Source organism: Rousettus aegyptiacus, unplaced genomic scaffold (assembly GCF_014176215.1).
Source record: "Rousettus aegyptiacus isolate mRouAeg1 unplaced genomic scaffold, mRouAeg1.p scaffold_m13_p_4, whole genome shotgun sequence".
Taxonomy (NCBI): Eukaryota; Metazoa; Chordata; class Mammalia; order Chiroptera; family Pteropodidae; genus Rousettus; species Rousettus aegyptiacus.
In genome coordinates, this window is record NW_023416307.1 from 133,268,684 (window position 1) to 133,286,533 (window position 17,850).

General features: G+C 34.1%; 1 protein-coding gene across 1 annotated transcript; it reads right to left on the minus strand.

Moving 5' to 3' along the window:
• Positions 1–1,160: 1,160 nt before the first annotated feature.
• Positions 1,161–17,017, minus strand: DAZL (deleted in azoospermia like). The gene is made up of 11 exons (XM_016140219.2): positions 16,784–17,017; positions 10,767–10,913; positions 10,405–10,496; positions 9,811–9,862; positions 9,361–9,424; positions 9,129–9,268; positions 7,651–7,722; positions 6,901–6,951; positions 5,785–5,898; positions 4,642–4,740; positions 1,161–2,077 (listed from the first exon to the last, which is right to left on the minus strand). Exons 1-11 carry the CDS (start codon positions 16,784–16,786, stop codon positions 2,024–2,026), a joined length of 888 nt encoding a protein of 295 aa, XP_015995705.1. The 5' UTR covers positions 16,787–17,017; the 3' UTR covers positions 1,161–2,023.
• Positions 17,018–17,850: the final 833 nt, after the last annotated feature.

A 17,850-nucleotide genomic window follows, 5' to 3' on the forward strand; every position in this document is an offset into this window, starting at 1 on the left:
ATTACCAAATTAAATAATATTTTAATTTCAAGTGTCTAAACCTTGTCACATAATATCTACCAAACTCCCCACCATTTTAGATAATATGACATGAATAAGTAAGGTCGAAAATGCTTTTGGAAAAAAAAAGAGTTTATTTCTATTTATTCATTTATGCAAAGACAGTATTAGCAATAGGTAATAGGAACATACTTTAAAGTTCAAAATTAATTTTCCATTTTGAAAGGTTCAGGACTTTGTTCTACTTTACTCTTTTAAATACTTCAGTCCAACAAAATAGCACACAAATAGTTTATTCCCTTACTTCTCTTAGTCATACTGGGATAATCAGAAGTGGCTCTTTAGAATTTAGGTATCATTTATAATAACCTGGAGATTTAATCACAGAATGATACATGTAAGAATGTTATAACACACAAAATAGTAGAGAATTTTTAAAAGAACAAATTTTAAAGTACTCTCAAATTCTGAAAGTAAGTTAAAAGACTCTTCCCTTCAGATTCAGAATAAAAATTATTACGAATTATAAGACAACAATGGACAGTGATGATATGGCCCTGTATCAAGTTAGGGATAAAAGGAGTCTCCATGTTCAGGGCCAACGAAAGAAAGGCGAGGAAGCCACTTTAAACTCATGTCCATGGCAGGTCAAATAATGCTGATAGAAGTGTTTCTCTTAGAAAGGTATTATCCCATTGCTACCATTCCAAGGCTTAGTCTTCAAACTGCTCATACTGCTACTTCTCCTTTTTACATCACCTGTTCTAGGAGTAAATCTCCTCTAAGAATGGTGTTACAGACTGGAAAAACAAGACTGTGGGTTCAGCAAAAGGGGTCTGGTGTGTTAGTTGTCTATCACGATATACAATGTTTAATGAGACTAGCTAATCTAGATATGGATTGTTAATTCTGACTCTAATAAATTCTTGGGATATGCTTACTAAAGAACTTTTGTGATTTACAAACACCGGAACTACTTTGGCTCTCCTGGACTCTCTTCTTTTTTTACTTAAAAAAAAAAAAAAAAAAAAAAAAAGAAATATAATAGGCTAACAAAAATAAAAATCTATTTGCTTTTTAACTAATAACTAATATTTTAATGTTTTTATAAAAACAATTCCTTTCAGGTACTCTGATTATAATCTTTAGGTGACATAAAAAAAGCTTCGGCATTCTTTATTACCAATATTTTGCACAATTTTACATATAGCCATTAAGTTTAGCATTTCAAGGGAAAAAATTAAAAAGAATAAAAGGAGAATGATAACTCACTGAGAAACTTCTGTCCGAGTAAAGTCTAGTTTGTCTTGAATTCTTTAAAAAAAAATTAGGTCCATAATTTTAGTTATCCTAATTACCATTCCGATTAAGTACAATATGTGTCTGTGGATTCTAGATAAAAGATAAAATATTTCCAACTAATAAACATAAGACCCACTGATTGGACTGTTTAGAATCAGTTTAACTGGGTTTAGATAAGAAAGACTTCAATAAAGTTAACTATATATTGAGTTCCACTGATTAAAAATGCAGTTTTAAAAACTCTGCTTTTGTGGTAAATTTCTAGACAAATTACAAATGTAAAACACAATATTGTAAATATTGTAGTATTCACAGGTATTTGCTGGAGAAGTGAAATGCTTGCATTCTAAATATCAAAATTCTGACCTTTCAAAATAGTGTGTTTTCTAAAACAATTTTTTTGATAATCAGCATTTGCTTTTAAACTGTTAAAATGTCTATTTCAATTTTTAAAAATCCTTACATATCAATCTTAAAGTTATTCCTTTCAGTTTCAATTATTTTTTACTTTCAACTATATAATTAACACAACTAGTTTCTAAACAGATACCTAATGACAAACAGCTTCTATGTAAAATAAAACTAGGCAATCTAATACAACTTGTAGTCTGAATGTGATTTATCAATATTCAAAATTAAATTTCTATAGTGAAAAACTTTGTCTCTTCTTAATATTCAAAACCAGCAACCTCCCATGAGACTTGAAAGTTAGTGGAGAGGATCAAACAGATTTAAGCACTGCCCGACTTCTTCTAAAATGATGGACTCTTTTATCCTAGAAAAGACAGAAGCAGTCCTTTTTATTACTTTACTGAACATTTCCTATTATTATAAATTAAGAGAGTTGTAAAATACTTAAAGTATTTATTGAGTTTAAAAATGATAAATGAGAGAAAAGTGAATAAAATGTACCAATGACTAGTTTTATTCAACATCTAGTTAAAAAATAATCCTGGTAAACTCAGAAACAGAAGACTTAGAATCAGTATCATTGTACATAGATTCTTAATGATTTTGTAGTAATGACCCAAAGATAGCTGGTGGAAAATATATGTATATTTTAAAAATTCTGTTTCTACTAACAGAAGTATATCTGGTAGATACCAGAGCTTGTGAACACCACTGCACTTCGATTTGAAATCCTATGCTTTTAGATTAAAAGATAAAAATTTTGGCATATTTAAAGGCATTACCACTATTAATCTGTAATAAAGATAATAGCATTCTTCAGGAAATGAAAAATTAAAAATATATGCAAAAATATCTTCATTTTATGTTGCCTGCAGATGTGCAGATAGCAGGAAGTGAGGTCTTGCAAACAGGTATGAAGTTGAGTAAACCAGCAACAACATAATACTATTTTCTAATCTACATATTTTGCTTAACTGTCTTTTCCTACGGGTTATATTCAGTTGTCATATAAAGTAGGGTTATTTCTGGAAATTATGTAATCTATCAACAGAATACTCCTCTATTTAAGTTAAAGCCCAGAAAAGTAGTCATAAACTCATGTACCTTCCAATATCAGGTAGGATATGAAAAATTATGAAGGAGTTGAAATTAAGACAACAGAATGAAATTTACCATGGAAACTGTATTTACCCTGCCTGAATGTATTCAAATTTAATTAAAACAACACTTAAGCCAATCCAAACAGGCCTAGATGCCAAAAAACTGCAGACTACCAGGAAGCCCCAAAGAGCAGAAAACTAGAAGGTTCAAAGGAAGGTTTTTGTCTAATACAAGGTGAAAATTCAAGTTTAAAGATCATTTTTTGCTTTGGAAATGAACTATGTAAGTACTACCTACTTAACCTTCAGAACTTTAGGCAGGAAAGCTGTCATACAACTCCAGTTCTTTCCTTGTAAATTATACTACGTAGAATGAAACGACAGAAGAATAAATGTTAACTTTAAAAGAATATTGTTTTCTCCCTGTTGAGATGGTAAGAACTCAATCCTGCTATGGCTCTACTCTTCTGCATTATAGGAGGTCTTTGGTATACCCTTCATTAAGGCTTTAAACTTCACCCTGTGGTCCATTCAGATGGTAAAAGCCTCATCTCTCTCATTTTAAGACACAAAGCAATGGTTAAAAACTTCCCTTTGAATATAAAATGATGCCGTCATTTTGGAAAAATTCTGGAAGTTCCTTGGAAGGTTAAACATAATTACCACATAACTGAACAATTCCATTCCTAGGTGTACACCCAAGAGAAATAAAAACGTATGTCCACACAATAACTTGTACACAAATGCTCAGAGCACTAGTCATTAGAGACAAGTGGGAAAAAGCCAAGTGTCTATCAAGTGATGAATGGATAAATAAAACAATATATTCATAAATAAAAAGAAATGGAAGTACTGATACATACTATAAAATTGATGAATCTTGAAAACATACTAAGTGAAAGAAGCCAGTCGCAAAATGTCACCTTATATTACTCTATATGAAATATCCAGAATAGAAAAATCATTAAAGTTAAGTTACTGGTTGCTTAGGACTAGAGGAATTGGAGAGAAATGGAAAGTGACTGCTAATAGGTAAGGGGTTTATTTTTGGCATAAGTAAAATATTCTAAAATTGATTGTAGTCATGGTCTGCGAATATACTAAAAAGTATTGAATCATACACTTTAAAGTGGTGAATTATATTATATTGAAATTATATCTCAATAAACATGTTATACTCCCTCATTGGATTGACCAGTTAGTTTCTTTCCATATTCACAGACTCAGACTAGAGACCTTGGAGAGCTTTAGACTTGTGTCTCATTTCAGATTTATAAAAGCTGAGCCTTAATAAAATTTATGTGATTTGTCCAATCAGGATCAGAAATCAGAGTTTTCTTAAATTCGACACCCACATTTCTTCCACTTCACCAACTCTGAATCAACTTCCATTTCTTTCTACTCAGCTCCTTTTATTGCTTCACTTTACCTCTTCTCCGCCGACACTGTTCAAGTATGTCAACTAAGTGATTTTTTTTCTTTAGTCCAACATCCTTGTACTCTTAAGTTCTGCTTTCTGTATCTAAAATTTTCTTTTTCTATTTTGTCAAGCTAATATTCTCCTTTAACTCTCTTCTTTCACAAACACTTTCAATTATAAGTTTCTGCTAAAGGTTTCTTCCTTAAGAACAAACTACACTGTATCAAATATGCTGCAGCATAAAATACACTGCCAGGTAAAACTCACAGTGGTTTACTGGTTAACAGTTAAATGCTAAGAGTTCAATTAAATGTTATATATAATCTCAAAAAATATATACCACAGGATAAAAAGCTGTTTCATAGCTGACAAATGTGCTCTTTATACTGTGTACCATTTATTTCATACCTTGAAGTAGTCATCTTGAGTAACAACAGAGTTTCTCAGTCTGTTCTCTGGATTAAACAGACAAGATACCACCGTCTGTATGCTTCGGTCCACAGATTTCTGAAATAAATAAGTTTTCAGTCTGAAGTCTATTACTTTTACTCACTGTTAACAAACTTTTAAAATAAATTTTAATGAATATATGTATTTATTTCTAAATAATTCTTATGGAATTCAAGATTCTTACCACGCCACTTAGTAAGTTTTCTATCAAAGTCAATACATATTTTAGAAACTTAGTGACAGAGTACTGGTTTAAAAAGCTCAATTTAGTAAAACCCTAAGATATTGCTTAAGGCTCTTCAATTCTTCCTGTTAGATAAGAAATGGTGAACTTCAACATTTCAAGGAAAAATATCCAGGGTAAACCTGATAATTATACTGTAGGCCATTTTAATATTTTTTGAATTTTAAAACATATACTAAATCACAGTAGTTCAGTAGTTCTCCACATTTATTTCCGACTGAGAAATCCATGGACAAAGTTCACAGACTATAATGAAAATCCCTTAAAGTTAACCACATTCCCACCCATTAGATGAAACATATAATTCAAGAATGAGGGCAGTTATTATAGGAATCTGCTCTAATGATAAAAAAAGAAACAACCCTTGTCTACATCAACATTTCTATTATTACTAGTGACTCCACCATTCTTAAAAGCTAGAATATATAATGTGATGGAGAGAATACCCTAATTGTGTATTATTATTTAACTAAGTAAATATTTAAACTAGTAAAAGACAATGTAGAAAAAATTCATACTAATCCCTCTTCTGAAGACAGGAGTCTTGAGGAAACCTGCCCATTGCATTCTGCCAAATCATGTTAATAAAATATTTATTAAAGTATGGTTAAAAAATGAAAATGGAACAGAGGAAAGTACTGCTGTATCAGAAATTATACGTATACACTGAAAGTTTAGGGATGCCTGAAATTTAATTAACTTAAACGTAAACTGATGACTTATCAGTCAATTACTCAAGCTCTTTAATTTATGGCTTCCATATTTAAATTTGGGCAAAAGTACTTGCTTCTCAAAGGGATATTAAAACTTGAAAAAAGTAAATATGAAAACATAAATAAACAAAATCAAATGTTTGCCTTTTGTGGGCCATTTCCAGAGGATGGAGTAGCTTCATGAACTGAGCATTCACTTTGCAAAACTTCAGCTCCTGAATCAACTTCATTACAGTGGTAGTTAACAGTTGTATAAGCCTATGTTTAAAATGATAAAAGTGTAATTAAAGAGGTGTACACTAGATACATTTCTAAACAATCTATTCTTCAAAATGGTGAGCTAATATTGCAAGTTTAAATGTGGGTCGTGTTGCAAATGTTCAATTACATTATCACAGCAACTTTATTTCAAACTGAATAGCTCAAATTGGTAAGGCAGTCTTTTATTTTGAAATGTTTTTTAAGCTTCGACATAATCAGAATTAGAAGGGCTCTAAGAAAAAGAAACTTCAAAATGTAGTAAAGGAGAATTTCCCAGTGCCTAAGAATTTTAACTAATGTTATGTCTTCAGATATCCAGTCCTGATGAAAGACAGAATGTAACAAAGGCTCAAATGTTTTAGAGATAACACTCTTTTGTTTTAAAACTTTTCTTATATAACAGTATTGCAGCAAAACATTACTTTGCTTCTCTTGAATGGATTTTTTATAGGCAGAAAACTAGGAGCAAATTCAATGCTAATTAGAATTAGCATTAACATTAGGTTTTAATACTATCTTTTAATACTATCTTTCTGGAATTATGTATCTTATCAACAAGTAATTGAGCACCTGTTGTATGCAGAGCGGCCATTGCTTGACCACACAAAACAACCTGAGAAACAAAAATGCAGTTTCTCCCATGGGAATATATAACTGAGGTGACGAGAAATACATAATGTAAAAGGGCAGTTAGAAATATTTCTAGGCATACATGATATGGCAAAAGGTCAAGAAATATATAATAGTTAAATAAAAACAATGAAGCACAGGAATACAGATAATAATATTGTAATAACTATGCATAGTGACAGATGGGTACAAAACTAATAGGGAGATCGCTTTGTATGTTATATAAATGTCTTAACTACTATGCTGTACACCTGAAACTAAACTGCATGACATCATACTGAATGTCATCTGTAATTTAAAATAAGCAAACTTTTTAAAAACACTTTAAAATAAAGTACCAGAACTGTACATTTGGCTAATTCATCTTACCGGAGGTATAACATAACTCCTTTGTTCTCCAGCAGGCCACTGTGGTGGCATCTTAAAGAAAATAAATAATTATTTTAATATTCCTACACATTTCCACTAAAATATGAGATAGGCAATGTTCAGGTATTTGTCACGATGGCTCTTTGAACTTATTATTATAATAAAAGAAACAAAATGAAAGAAATGTTTTGTTTCTAATATCTGAAGATTTTGTTTTTATTTTTCTATGTAAACCCCACCTTTCTCTCAATTTTCTGGAGTTAGCTTTCAGGAAAACTCTAAGGTAGTAGTTCTTTGAATTTATTACCAAAGATATGGTCATATGTATGGGCAGAAATTCAGAGAAGTACTATCTATATAACCAATTAAAATAAACAGTATCAAACATAACTAAAATTCAATGCTCTAAGAATTGTGTAATCATTTTATTTCAACCTATTCCCCAAGAAAATTTTATGTAAGTTAGCCTGGGTGTTTCAGTTATTTAACAGCAAAGACGGAAGGATACATGTTTAAATATATAAGAGAATACCAAATATTGAAGACAGTACAAGAGAAAACTTGTTAAGTACATTACTATCAAGATATCATTCCTCTATTTCTAATAATACAGAGGCCTTAAATTCAAAGTTTTTTCTTAAAATTTAGACATACTCAACTAGCTTAAATGATACACTGTTGGGGAAATTTTTATAAATAAAGGCCTCAATAAAACTCCAAAGTAAATCATTTTGTTCCCTCTTAAATTACCTGATAATTATATACGGGCAGTTGATATCCAGTGATGACTTGAACTGGTGAACTTGGATAAGGAGGATATGTCTGAAAATAAAGTTTACAGAAAGAATGGATTAAGGTAAATTTTTTAAAATTAGAAATATTACTATTCTCAACATAACAAAAATATGAAAATAAATCTTAATTATTTTTCTATTTACAACTCAGGATTTTGAGAGACTGGCTTCATATTCTGCCTTTTGGATGATGTTAGCCTTTTGGATGATGAGGAAGAGATAAATGAGAGAAGTAATTGATTTTGCCACCGTAAGTTTATCTTATTTGTATATATGTCCCCACCTAGAATTCTTTCTTACACTGGTGATAAGGCTCTATTAGGATAGATTTCCATGTGGAAGTTATACGTTTTCATTTTCTTCATAAAAATACTTTAAAATAGTTTTAATATTTCTTTGACAATATTATAGGGTAATGTATAGTCAATGTATAGTCCTCCTACAGACTTTATGGCTTGTTCTGCATTTTACTTTTACATGTTATGGGCAGTATATACCCCAAGACTGGAAAAACAGTAAAATGTCTTACATCTTTTAATAAATATTTATTGATTAAAAACATCTAGGTAGTAGCATACATGAACATACTCAGAAAAGGTTATAACTCACAGTAAGTGTTAGGAACAACTAGGGTTTTTCTTCTAGCCATGTTTAGGGCAAGAAAAATTGGTAAAGATATACCCTATACTTCAGGTAAATGGAAAATGTAAACAAAGGAGAGATACTACAGCACTATTTTATTATATTCTTCCTTGCAAATAAAATGTTTTAAATTGAAGAGTAAAATGAACTAAGAAAATAAACTTTATTTATCATCAATAAGATAGCAAATGTGCCAAATACTACTTCAAATACTAAAGTAAAACCAGAACCAGACAAATTATATGCCAAACTCGTATAGTTTGAGTTAAGTCATCAGAAATCTATCTATTCTAGAATTAGAATACACCCAGAGGTCAGCAATCCATACAGGAAGGCACCTGGAAATTACTGCATATGAAAAATAACTAGACGTATCACTAACCTTAGAGAAGATAAAAACCAGGCAGACACATGAGTAAAGCCACCTTCATTTTTTTTAGGAGTTACCGTATTGGGGGGGGGGGGGGGAGAAAGGGAAAAGATATGTTGTATGTGGCTAGAGAGATTCAGTTCTAAGATAAAGACTTTCAAGATACATAGAAACAGATTTTATCTTAGAATAAGGAATAATACTAAGAATGACAGATTCTTTTTTTAAAAAAATAGATTTCCCATCACTAAAAGTGTTAAAGAGAAACAGTATTATCACTTATGGAAACTGCGGATATAATTCCACAGAGGGTAAGTGAGATTGGCTTATTTTCGAGGTGCCCCATTTATAAGTAAGTATCTCTAATACTAAAACACAAACAAACAAAACAAGCAAAAAACAGGAATGCTGGTAATTCTTACCTGAACATATTGAGTTATAGGATTCATCATTGTTGGAGGCTGCATATAAGTTTCAGTGTTCGGATTACTCCAGACACACTGAAACTGTGGTGGTGGAGGAGGATTAAAAACCAAAGGACGTGGCTGCACGTGATATGCACCTTTTTAAAGAATAAAAAGAAAACAAAACTTAATTTTAACTATCTGAGAAGGTATACATGTATTAACAAGAGAAATTCCTTTTTTTACTCACATAAATTTTGTTTCCTGATTGCAGGGCCCAGTTTCAGCTTTTTACCATGGAAATTTATCTGTGACTGAAATAAAACAGTAATAAAACTTATATCAATTTCCAAGTCTTTACTTCCAAGTCCCTGGCAAAATTCCTAATATCAGAGATTAGTGGTAAAAATTTACTAAATCAAAATTTATCAGCACCTTATTTACCCTTCAATACTCCCATCAAGTGTCCAGAGGTGCTATGGAATTTGATCAAAAACCTTTACCCTGTCTCTAGTTCATGAAGTTAGATGCTCAAAAATAAACAGGTTCCGACAAGTTATGAAAGATTAAATTTCGATTTTTAAAAGGAGTATATATATTTCTATACTTCATACAAGACTGAGTATATATTCAGGACTCTAGCAATACTAAACATTGCATCCATAAGCTAATTAAGAGATTTTGCCATAAGATTACTTACTTCTACTATCTTCTGCACATCCACATCATTATAAAAGGAAACAAATCCATAGCTAGAAAGGCAGATAAATGAAGTATAAAATCACCACCATAAGAGTACATGTTTTAAAACTTTTAATATTCTATGAAATAATTGACAAAAATAATGATAAAGGATAAAGAACATACTGAGATAAATATTTTTAAGATGTACATGATAGAGCCTCTGTAAACACTGTTTTTTTTTTTTTTCCTACAATTAAGGTAATGTGGGAACCTTATTAACAGAAAACTCCTATGAAACTGAATTTATTATCTATAGCAACCTGGTTAAAATTTAAGATATCGTGAAATGTGCAAAGAAAAAATTATTTGATAAAACTAATTAATCCACTTATGTGAAATAAACAAAGCTGGGAAATATTTAAATACAAGTACTAGGAAAATGATTAAAAGAGCTGGCAGCAAACTTTTATCCTCTACATGAAAAGAATTAACAAAACAACAAATTTTATTTATACAAATATAAGAATACCAGTTTTGAATTCTTCTCTGATATTCCGCCAACACTGTAGTTGATATTTTTTAAAATTTATACTGAACATGTTTTACTTACCCTTTGGATACACCAGTTCGATCCGTGATTATCTTCACTTCTTTTACTGAACCATATCTAGCGAAGAAACTTCTAATTTCGGTTTCATCCATCTAGGAAGAAGAATTTGACTTCAAGAATAAAAATTCAGGATTCAAAATTTTTAATTATACTATAAAAGATTTGATGATGTGAAAGTATGTTCCCTAAGTATCCCCAAACTACCTGTAGCTCTTGTCAAAGATATTTTTTATTCCTCATAGGTGAAACATAACCTAATTCCAAATCTACATCAAGTACAAAAGACCTATGTCTGCTATAAGGGCCAAAATCCCATTATTCACAAAATATTTTTTTAAATAAATAAAATAGGAATACAATACCCTAACATCAATTCCACCAACAAAAACAGTGTTTGGCATGATTTTGCCTTCAGGTAAAACATAGCCTTGGCTGGTCGTAGCTGATGAGGACTGGGTGCTGGCCTCTCTGGAGATGGTTGAGTTTGGAGTCTCAGAATTTGCAGCAGACTGTAATTTGAAAAGCAGATATTACCAATAAATATATATATAGGCAAAACCCACACATGATGTGAAAGAGAATTTTTGCTTTCGAAGTATAAAAAATTTTCATATGAATTACTTTCATTGTAAATAAATCAACAATACAGCTTAGTTCAGGCTCAGGATGTAATCAGAGTAGATTAGCATGAAATTTTAACAAGAGTGTAGTACTTTCTTAAACTGTGTAGCTCATCACCATCTCTTGTACCATGCTGTGGCAGAATACTGATTTTATATTGATTTTGTGAAAATACTATGTGACTGGTAAAAAAAATTAGTTCAGGTTTGTAAAAAATAAAGCTATTAAAGCCATTCTGTTCTATGCTAATAACCAAATTTTCATTTTATGAATAATTTATTAAAAAGTATGGTAAATATTTTAAAAAGATAAAATAGCTGCATCAAAAAGAAAACAAACATCAGTTTTTAGCCATTTTTTTTTTGCCTCACCTTTCTATTCTCCAAAATTAACACAGATTTTTATAATTATAATACTCCCTGTGTTAGTATGCCTGCTTTACTTTACTTTGGAAGTAGATCATGAAAACATTTGCTCACACATCAGAGCTCTTGCTTCAAAAAAAATAAGAGGGGGGGCTTATTATCCTTTTCCTTAATGCTAGTGTGGTTCAAAGCATCTTTTGAAATAACATTTTCAAATCAGTCCCGATAATTCTAAGTTTCATAGTGGGATAATATATACAAATGATATCGTCTTTTATATATATATATAATGGTATTATTTATATGTATTAAAGAGACCCACACATGAATCTCATTATTTTTCTGGATTCTGGTCAGAACTCTGTCTTTAGTCTTCCCACACAAAGGGTAATATAAATTTTTCTAAAGCACAATTTACTGGTAATATGTATGTTGAAAAGGCAAGATAGCAGTGAAACAAAAACTGATTTAGTCAGGAGATGTAGGTTCATGTCCCTTACTAGATTATAAGCCACTTACTTGGCAGCTGATTATCTTTGGAAAAATTGCTTTGAGAATAAACTGAGATAACATCTGTGAATTCATTTTGTAAAGTAGAAAGTGGTATGCCGATATACGTTAGTATCTTATTATTTGGACGTTAGTATCTTATTATTTGGATTTACTTTCAATAGGTTAAAAAATAAGTTTCTTAACTAGTTTTATTATTTACTTATTCTGTAAATATTTTATTAACTAAGTTGAGCTGAAACTTTAAGAAACTATGGCACATACACTTATTTGAAACTCATTTATAAAGTGCCTATTGATTTTAAGCAGTAAGACAAAAGACTGCGAGAAATAAACCTACTATACATCTGCTTAGGAAAACAAGGACAAAAGAAAATGTCCATGTTTCAAAAGACAGCATAGTAATTTTTATAGAAATTAGTTAACAATGAGAAAGCAGAGTTCCTATTTTGTTAGATGCTAAGTTACTGATAAATTTAAGATTCTACAAACTGCTATACTAATTTATAGATGAAACAAAAATTGTCCAATCACCAACTTTGAGCATTTAGCTTTTCTCTATTAATTTGTGCTTATAATTGACATTTTGTGTTTTTATTTGAATACTTTCTAATTCTTTCCTTGATAATACAATATTTCATGACAACAAAGTGGGAAAGAGTAAATGACTATTTCTAAAGTTTTTCTACTATAAAATGTAACATTTTACAATTTTAATTTTTTTCTAAATAGGACTATATTACAGAAGCCACGTATCTTGAACTACTGAGAACTTGACTAGATTTCTCTTCGCTAGAAACAATTTACCAATCCCTTTCAATTAGCTCATTGAAAGTCCAAAACACAAATAAAACAGTTGTTCTGAAATTCTTCGCAATTTCCCCTTCATTTGTGGATGAACTTTAAATATCCTTTTATTTAATAAACTACTGACAGTATTACCCATCTATGAGCCACAACAGACTGATGTATTTTAATTTAGAAGTATAACATCAGGCTAGAAAACTGCCAGATTATAAGGTGTTACGATAATGTAGATTCTCAACCAGGGGAAATTTTGCTGGCCAAGGGCATTTTTGGTTGTCACAACTGAGGGGGTGTTCCTGGTATCTGGTGGATAAAAGCCAGGGATACAATAAACGTCTATAATGCAGTATCAGCCACCCGCAACAAAGAATTCTCTAGCTCAAAATCTAAATAGGGTCATGTTTGAGAAACCCTATGATCATGTCACCAGAACTGAAGAAACAAGTTCTAATTCTCATATTCCACTTACAGAAGTAAAATGGACACTGAAGACAAGTAATCGATAATTTAAGAAAAATGAGGAAAAAGCCATTAGATATTAGAGTAAGTTTCACTTGGAGTTGGGTTGTACAACTTTGGCTGGCTGCTTAATTGGGACATTAAATATAAAATTCATCAAATCATTTTATCCCTGCTTAAGTAAGACACGATAACGTCGTAGTCTTCAGCCAGCAGGTGGCGCTCAAAGCTAACAAAGTAAGCAAAGTACTCCATCTTAAGACAACAGCAGGGATTTTTAAACTCCTACTGTGTGTGTATTTATATATAATTATAATCTACATATACAACATCCATAACCAATGGAAAAGCTTTAGTTATGTTTAAATTCTTGCCAAAAATACTCCACAAATGAATGCTTAGGCTAAAGCAAAAGTTTTGTGTTAAAGTATTAATCTTAACCATCAATAGCATACAGAAAATAAGTTACACGTAAATTAAAAGTAGTAATTACTTTTCTTAATTATACCTTCAAGTAGTTGGTGTGTTTTGAAATAAGTAACGTTGAGATATTAAATAGAGATGAACTTGTACCATCACATACGCAATTCTTGTCACTGCTATTTACAATATATTCTCTGTTACAGTTGGATAACCAAATAACAAAGATTACTAGAAGCTGAAAAAAACTTATTTACTAAGCTCCTGGGATGTCAACTCTTTGACAATATTATTTCATTCAACTACTATGCCTACATGCAAGCAAACTTAGGTCTGTGTATATTAACCGAAAAAAGGTTTACGATTTGTACTCCTCACTTATATTCACGGGGGTGGGGGGGGAGTGGGGAAGGAGCTAATAAAGAGAAAAACAAAACCTAAGGAAATAAATAAAAATCAGAATAAAACCTGTTAAGTAAATCCAATAGTAAACTCTTGAGGGAGGGAAGAATCGAAACAAACAATCCTAGTAAAGCAAGAAAAAGGGCAAGCAGCAAAAAGATGTATTAGTCATGAAAAAGGGGATATGACCACACAATTATAAGAGAATGCTATGTATATGCCCTATTGGAGTAAATTTCAAAATCTTGATGAAATGGCTACCTTTCCAGAGAAATGTAAATTTTTAAAAACAATCTTAAGGAAAGAAAGCACTTGATTTCTGGTTCTGTTTCATTGGGAGTTTATTCAAATTGTAAAGAAACAAAGTAATTTGTGTGTGTGTAGATGGGGGGGTAGGGGCAGCAAGACAGAAACAATGATAGTGGCAGAGGTAATGGAAGAAAAAAAATTCAAAAGCTCTTCTTTAAAAACGATTTCAGAGAAAAGGAAAAAGGATATTTCTCAATTCATTTTACAAAGCTAACATCATATGAATAACAAAACTTGTTTAAGATGGTCCACTCATGCCCCCAACAGAGATGAAAAATCCAGCAGTATATAGAAAAATACACAATTACGTACAGTTTATATTGGAAATGAAAGGACAGTTCACTCTAAAGAAATCTATTATTATAACTCCCCATTGATACATTTGATAAAATACATCATCTTTTAATTTTAAAAACCCAAGTAAAATAGATATAGAATTATATTTCCTATCTAATTGTAAGCCATCATCAGGCTTAAAATGAAATATAACTGTTATTTCTGTAGAAATTAGGATGAAGGGCAACTCCATATCACTGTAAATTTTTTCACTACATATGACAAAGGGTTATTATTAATATAGAGTTCTTATAAATCATTAAGAAAAAGATAAATATCCAAATAGAAAGGTAGATGAAAAATTTATAAAAATATTTTAAGTTAATGACAAACTTTAACTTCACTAATAACAACAAAGCACATCAACACTGTGAAATATTTTCTAGCTACTAGACTGGTAACTTAAAAAAGTATAAAACCTCTCATTGGAAAGAGAGTGGAGAATAGATTGTTCTACAAATCATAAGTGGGAATATATCCTAGTACATGCTTTATCGAGAGTAACTTGGAAAGATGTGTGATAACTTAAAATTGTTATAAAATAGGCATAACTCACCCAGCAATTTCATTCCTGGAAATTTATTTCAAAGAATAGAATAAGCAAGTCGAAACATTTACACAGAAAAACTCATTACAGAAAAATTATTCATTATAAGGGAAGTTGCTGAAATAAGTAATGGTACAACCTTAAACGCTGTATATTCAAAATTATATTAAATTAATATTTGGAATGATGTCCACTATGTTAAGTGAAAGATGCAAGCTGTAAAATGGTATTATATAGTATGGTACAACTTTTGTAAAGTAAAATTTATCTATATGCAATACATGCACCAAAAAAAATCTGGAAGGGCATACAGACATCAAAATGGACCCGTATTTTATATTCCTAACAAATTAGCTATTAGTATTTCCTCCTTTAAAAATAAATATAGTAACTCAGTGATTACTCAATAATTAACATGGTAACTGCATGACAAATTATTACAAATAAATTAGAATTACAAATTCTATTTCTACATACATATTTATATAAATTGCATTATTTTTCCCTTTACCTTTAAAATTGAGAATTATACTATCAATAAATACACATGGTATATAATACATTTGTGACTTAATAGTCAAATGATCAGAGCTGTACCTTGTGGTGGTGAATCAACTCCATCCATTTATCAAAACACATAAATGTACACCCCAAATATTACTGTATGTGCATTTGGCTTAAAGTGCCCAGTTTGCCGAGGCAGAAAAAGGGTCCCCATAGTTAAAAATGGCTAAACTTCTCAAATCTGCGGTCCCTCAGAAGCAAAAGCAATTCCGACCTCGAACGTTAACTTCAGCATCAGGCGAGTTTTGTGCCTGCGGTCGCCCCACGAGGGCGCTACCACCACCGCCAGGGCCCGCACCAGGGGCCACCACAAAAGAACTTCAGTCCCGCTCAAATCGCGGGTTGCGCCTTCAAGATGCCCCCGTTTGTGGCTTCCCTGCCCCGTGCCCCTCACGAACACACCACCCGAACACCGCCCCCACGAACCTAGTCCTCACAAAGACCCGGAAGGGGTCACTTTTGAGGAAACCGCGGCCCTCAAAGTCAGTAATCGCGTCTCTCAGAAAGCCCGCGCCCTGAGGCGTTCGGACAGCTGCAGGCCCGACGCCATCTCGCGGAGGCCGCGCTGCCTCGTCTCCACAGGGTAAGCGCGGGAAGGGAGGCCTGCGGGGTGGGGGCTGGGCACCGCGCACCCCACATCCCAGCTGGCCGGAGAACCTGGGCCGGTTCTCCACGGCCTCGTTCGCGCCGCGGCGGGAGGCGGGGACGGCGTGAAGGCCGCGGGCCTTGCACGTGGTCCGCCCGAGAGCGACAGGGGCGGATCCCCCAGGCCACAGCCTTGCGCCGCACGCCAGACATCGTGCCCCTCCTCGCCTGCCCAGCGGCGCCCTGTAGGCCGCGCCCCGGCCGCCGAACGGCCGCCGCTCCCCCCACTCGCAGGCCTCGGCCGGTGGTGCACCTGGGCGGGCGCTTCAGAAAAGAAAACTAGGGTGACCCCGCTTTCAGCCCCTCTTCGCGCCTCAGCCGCCAAAAGCCGAGTTTCGGCCACCCTCGAGGACCCCACCGCTTTTGCGTCCCTCGGGCCTCCTCCTCAACTCACCATGATGGCGGCAGCTCACAGTTCCCACCGACGTGGCTCGAGGAGGAGCAGAGGACGCTCTTCTGGCACCACTGCTGGGGCTGCGGTTAGGTCTGCTCGTGCCCGCCGCCCGGCCTCGACTGGGCAAGGGGATAAAAGTCAGAGGAGTAAGTGAAGTCAAAGGTGGCGGCGAGCCCAAGGAGCCCTAAGCGCTGACCCGCGAGGCTGAGGGGCGCAGGCGGACTGAGGCGTGGCCTGTGGGGCTCCCGGAGGTGCTCCTGAGCCTGCTGGGTACTGGGGCTCGTTGGAGCCGTCTCAGCCAATGGGTGACAGCTCCACGCCCCCTGCGGGGGGGCTGTGGGGGACGCCGGCGCCCCGGCGGGCTGGGGTGCGCCGCGGGGGAGACGCACGGGTTGTGCGCGGGCCGGCTGCGTGCAGCGAGGGAGGCGCCGCCCTAAGACGGACTGTCCCGCAGAGCTGACCCGCAGTTACACATCGCCCTGAAAGTGCCTGAGGAGCACACCTGAAATGAGTACGAGGCCTTGAACGTGTGTTAAAATTTAAAAAGAAATTTTGATGTGTCTAGGCTCTAGTTTCAAGATGGCGTCCTGAGCGCCGAGGATTCGTGCGATCACGAGTGTCCCTATCACTGGCCCCGAAATCGATTGAAATGCGTACAGAAATAGACAATAGAAACAAGTCTGTGCAGAACTAGGAACCAGACATCAAAAGAAAAGGAACATGGATCCCTTTCTGTCAAGTTTGAGGTATATAGGGTTAAATTGGAAGAAATAACGAGCTAGGTCAGGCCAGGCTGGCGTTCGGGGTGTTCATTCTTTGAGGACATTTATTGAGTGCCTACGGTTGTCAGGTACTGCAGAAAGAGGAGTGAACCAAGCAGGAAAATATTTTTTTCCTCAGAGTTTAAATTTTAAGGGGGTGATTTTATGTTCTAGGCTGTACAGGAAGAGACTAGGCCTGCCTAGAGAATTCTAGAACATTCTGAAGGTCAGAGAAACAGGACCTAGAGCATGGATGAACTGTGGGGCAGTTGGCGGAGTGGATCACACAATTTTGGGAACCACTCC

Excerpts from the sequence above, each read along its gene's own strand:
- DAZL (XM_016140219.2), bottom strand. Across the intron at positions 9,863-10,404 it reads CGAACTGGTGTATCCAAAGG|CTATGGATTTGTTTCCTTTT; the intron begins GTAAGTAAAACA and ends CTGCCTTTCTAG. Across the intron at positions 2,078-4,641 it reads CTCAAGATGACTACTTCAAG|GATAAAAGAGTCCATCATTT; the intron begins GTATGAAATAAA and ends TGTCTTTTCTAG.